Source organism: Anastrepha obliqua, chromosome 5 (genome assembly GCF_027943255.1).
Source record: "Anastrepha obliqua isolate idAnaObli1 chromosome 5, idAnaObli1_1.0, whole genome shotgun sequence".
NCBI lineage: Eukaryota > Metazoa > Arthropoda > Insecta > Diptera > Tephritidae > Anastrepha > Anastrepha obliqua.
Genome location: NC_072896.1, coordinates 52,101,441 through 52,106,269, shown reverse-complemented (window position 1 = coordinate 52,106,269; position 4,829 = coordinate 52,101,441). Strand labels below are relative to the sequence as shown.

Genomic DNA, 4,829 nt, shown 5'->3' with positions numbered 1-4,829 from the left:
TTAAATTCATCGCATGGAACAGTTCACAGGCACCTGGTTCAGTTGGGAAAGGTTTCTAAGCTGGGAAAATGGGTTCCGCATAGACTTTGCGTCGCCAACCTTCAGCAGAGAGTGAATGTGTGTTCTCAGCTGCTGCAACGGCTTGAAAATGAAAGTTTTCTGAACCGTATCGTTACTTGTGATGAAAAATGGGTTCTTTACAATAATCCTGTTCGCAAACACCAATGGTTAGATACAGATGAAACACCAGAACCGACTTCTAGAGATGGCCTTCACCCCAAGAAGATGCTCCTGTCTATTTGGTGGGATATGGCCCGTATTGTTTATTATGAACCTCTGGAACCAAACCAGACGATAACTGCTGATTATTATTCCCATCAGCTGTGAAACCTGAATGAGGTACTTAACAAAAATCGACCGTCTTTAGTGAATAGGCGCAAAGTTTTGCTTCACCACGACAACGCAAGACCTCATACCGCAAAGCAAACATTAGGCAAGCTGAACGAGCTCGGATGGAAGCTAATGCCGCATCCACCATACTCTCCGGATATTGCACCTTGTGATTATCTCCTTTTCCGTGGACTTCAATCCCATATGAGTAACAAGAACTACTCCTCAAAAGAAGGAGTTTTGCATTTTGATAGTATAAAAAAGCACTAAATTTATTGCGAAGAGCAAATGGTTGGCAACATTGCACAACTTGGCAAAAGTCACGTTACGCGCTCTGTGATGGGCGCAATCTTGTTTCTATCATTCTTGGTTCAAAAAGGCGCTCAATAAATTAATACATATATACTGAGAGCTTCTGCTTGTGTGCCATTCCATTTGCTCAATTTGGTGAATATTCTTATGGTTGCGAGTAATACAGGTTCACATATAACTGTTATAGGTTATTCAGTTTGTCGGGCCTAGCTCCCAATTCGTAATTAAAAAGCGAGATTAATCATATTGTACAAAATTTCTCTCCCGAAATATCTATAATAGAATTATCCCGAATATTATTATTTTATAATCTCGGCAAAGAAAATAGGTTTATAGACATAATTCTAATAAAATGTTTGTTAAATATTATTATTTATGCAGTCATTTTACAAAAAAAGCATGTGTCCATAGACGCTTTGACCGGTTTTGCTAATGTAATATAATATCGAATTTTTTATGCACACTGCTGCCATTAACCTCAGTAGAGGGTTTACGGATTTCGTCCAACTGACTATTTCTTCTGTTTGCATTTTCTTCATATCGTTAATATTAATTAAGCAAAGCAAAAACCACCGAAATATTCCACCAAACCAATTTCAATTAAGAAAAACCTCTCAAAATAATATTTACAACTGATTTTAAATTTTGTAGCTAATCTGTCACATGTGAACGAGTAAATTTACTTTTTTGATTTATTGGTAAGTAATGCAAAAGTGAACATACCTGTGCTCGGCTGGAATTTAGAACAATGCCGATTTTGGAATTTCTGGCAAACTATAATGTTTTTTTTAATGAAACTTGGTGGAGATGTTAGTGAGGTGTTAAGGAACACTCTTTATAACTTTAAATTAATCGGGAAATAATAATTTTTTAATTATTTACATTCAAAATGCCCTTGGGAACATCAGTATAATTTGCCACATTACACTCTATATTTTTTAACATTTCACTATAAATCACCAAATATAAACTCACACGCGTGTTTGTACCGATTTTTATGCCTGTGCTCAATTAGGTGAATACTCCCATTGTTATTACAGACTTAAATTCTTAATTATTTACTGTCGTATTTTCTAATATGGCATCTCCGTAAGCAGGAAGAAACAATCGATAGCTCGGCAAATTTCAAAACATCGATTTTATCGATTACAGAACTTTTTTTTGTAGTGCACGGCGGATATCATGCTGCCAAATTTTGTGGTTTAGTTTTTCGTAAAAGTTCGTTTCTTATTTAAAGAAACCCAAAATAGAATTTAATTAGCAAGAAAATAAAAATAGGCAGATTTTCAAAAATGTCTGCCGGCTGTTCACATTCGCGTCAGCGCCAGTTCCTGCGTTATGGGGGTAGCCTGCAGGAGTTGCGTGAGCAGTTGCATCAAGAAATCGAAAACAAAGCGAAAAGTTGTTCAAATCCCACTTACGAATGCTCGGTGCCGCGTGTTGATGGCTATGAATTTTGCATGCGCCACATTTTACGCGACCCGTGTGGCAATTTCCGCCAATGCACCCATATCTATCCGAATGGGCGAAAGTGCACCAATGCACTACAGAAGCATGATATCAAAAAGGATCCTGCTTTGACCACACTTTGCTTCGAACATAATCGCAAAGCGCAACTACAGAAAACTCATGCAACTGTGGGCAAATTGAAGCGCACAGATACCAATGAGGTGCTCTTGAATAGCTTAGCTCACCATATTAATGTGGAAGATGTCCAACCAGAACAAAATGTGGGTGAACAAGATGAGGAAATTGACGTAGTATCACCTCATGTGACACCATTTGGTAATTAAACAATTATATAATTAACTTTGTGTTGTATTCTAATTAATTTATACATTTAATAGTTGCCCACGATCAGGTGAATAGCCTTAGTGCAGTTGTATCGAGTCTGCAAAAGAGGCGTCGCATCTTGGATTACGCTTCAGATAGCTCAAGTAATGATGACGAACCACCCAGCATCAATAACATGGCACGAGGTTTTGATTTCATTGAATCAGACGATGAGAGCGTAGATTCGCAAACCGAGGATTTGCTAAAGTAATTTTTGTTCTAAAATAAACAAACTTTAAGAATTTATTAACACCAGCTGATGCCAATAATTATGCGGAGATTGTTATATATACTTATTGGTGTTCTATTGTTGCAGGCACGCTGGAATTTATACGCGTGAAGAGGCTTTACGTATCTCCGAGGCAAAGCTGACAAAACTGCAGGGCTTGTACATTGACCAAATTAATCGCTTACATCACACACTTAAAGAACGACGACGTCGCTATTTACTTGCCTTGCGCAAGGAGCGCGAAATGCTTTGTAAGCCACTGTTTCTCCATTTCTTAAATACATTCATATATTTCCTTTTATCTTCTTAGGCAGCATTCATGATCAGCCAAAGGATACGCCGCGCGAACGTAAGCTCTATGACCAGCTTAAAGCACTGAACACATACCATCGCCGTTATGGCGTTGAGGCTGTGCTCTATAAGAAATTCAAAGAAAAGCGTTCGCGTGCAACAGAGGGCTATGGACACAAGGGTCCAGGTTATACCAAATGCGTCTTCACCGAGGGCGGTGTTAAGTGCGGTGAACGAGCTATGCCTTGCTGCAAATTCTGTCGCAAACATATTTTGGAAGATAAAAAACAGATACTTTTCCGTGCCTGTGAGGTGGAGAAGAGCGGCGTTGTGTGCCAGGAACCCATACCGTGCATCTTTGACGATGCATCGACTTGTGTCTTGCATATGTCCATACCGCCCCGTCGCCAATATATACAAAAGGTGTGTGCGTCGTGAACAAAAGCTAATTTTTAGCGCTACTAACTCTTTGTGAGCTACTTATTCGCATATTGCAATGCCAAAGTCAATTAGTTCGGCATTTTATTTTGAATTATTGTTGAAAACGTTCAAAAGCTTATATATTACTTGATTTTCGAGATTTATTTGCAAGTTTCCTGCTTTAGCTTTGTTCGTATATACCATAAATTCGAATGGATTGAATTTTTAGTTGAACGCACAAATTTATTTGAATGCCGTTGCATTATGTTTTCTCTTACTATCTTCATTAGATTTTATTTAGATTGCGACTGTTTCACAGTTTCTTTGGTTCAATTTGTGAAAACTTCAGTTTTTGTTGTAATCGTAAATACACATACATACGTTCTCCTCCATCTTACAGGATTACCCTAAATATGCTCCAATCTCAGACGGAGCGCAATACAGGGAGAGGGTAATTTAAGACTGTGACATTGTGAAAGCAAAACAAACAAATGCACTATTATTGTATAATTAAATGAAATTACTATTGAAATAACTGTGATTATTGCTTATACTATGTCAAATGTACTGTAATATTCCTGTATGTGTGTAATGTGCGAAAATCAAGTCAAATTTAGGTACTAATGTAAACCAAAAAAGAAAAGATTTCACAACCACTTAATGGAACTTAATCGCTAAGTAAACTTGTGAATTTGCCTCGGCAATATCAATGGATTAAACTGATTACCTAATGTTTTTCATTGCAGAAGTTCGAATCTGAAACCGAGGAAGATGAAGCGAAAGAAAGTCTGGACGATAAAACGGCGGCGGAAGAGAGCTCAAAATCAATCAAACAGAGCAGTTATAAGTGCGAAAGTGCAGCTGCAGCTGCGCGTGTTGGGAATATAACAATTTCGCATGACAGAAACGAAGCTACAACAACGTCAAAAGCGATCAAATAGAATATTGATTGGACGATAAACATATGAAATAGAAAAAATATTGTTTTTAAATATTTGTTTTACAAAGCGGAGTTTAGAGGAAAGAGTTTTAATGATTTTAGTGATAAGTCAACCTCTGAAAATAAAATTCTAGTCGATTTTAATGTTACAATGAAAAATTACTTACTGTTGTCCATGACCTGCAAATTTTGAACATTTTCAGATTCAAACGGTATAAATGAAAGGATTGCTCGTTCGAGTATGGGCCAAGGAGCATTTATTGAAGGTGGATGCACTAGACCAACAGCAATGTTTTGTAGGTTTGATTGTCATGGCAAGGTTTTAGCCAAGGCGAATTTATTATAGGTGACAGCAACCACATATAAGTAAAACCCTACATGTATTTGTTGTTGCGTTTGGTCCAAGCATCACGT

The 4,829-nt window shown here is 37.5% G+C and overlaps 1 protein-coding gene across 2 annotated transcripts; it reads left to right on the top strand.

The window, feature by feature from the left end:
- The first annotated feature begins 1,871 nt into the window (after window positions 1-1,871).
- On the top strand, window positions 1,872-4,574 carry LOC129248464 (KAT8 regulatory NSL complex subunit 2). Of its 2 annotated transcripts, XR_008582620.1 has the most exons (6): window positions 1,872-2,487; window positions 2,550-2,742; window positions 2,852-3,015; window positions 3,075-3,478; window positions 3,876-4,153; window positions 4,222-4,313. XR_008582620.1 is itself a non-coding variant. In XM_054888018.1 (5 exons), the coding sequence occupies exons 1-5, from the start codon at window positions 1,995-1,997 to the stop codon at window positions 4,414-4,416; spliced, it is 1,449 nt and encodes a 482-aa protein (XP_054743993.1). In that variant the 5' UTR covers window positions 1,872-1,994; the 3' UTR covers window positions 4,417-4,574. The 2 variants fall into 2 exon arrangements, 1 of the variants encoding a protein (XP_054743993.1); XM_054888018.1 differs by lacking the exon at window positions 3,876-4,153 and having other exon boundaries at window positions 4,222-4,574.
- Window positions 4,575-4,829: the final 255 nt, after the last annotated feature.

Bases quoted from the DNA above. Each gene is read 5' to 3' on its own strand.
- LOC129248464 (XM_054888018.1), top strand. From the start codon at position 1,995: ATGTCTGCCGGCTGTTCACATTCGCGTCAGCGCCAGTTCCTGCGTTAT. The intron at 2,743-2,851 runs GTAATTTTTGTT...CTATTGTTGCAG, and splicing joins CAAACCGAGGATTTGCTAAA to GCACGCTGGAATTTATACGC. The intron at 3,016-3,074 runs GTAAGCCACTGT...TTATCTTCTTAG, and splicing joins CAAGGAGCGCGAAATGCTTT to GCAGCATTCATGATCAGCCA.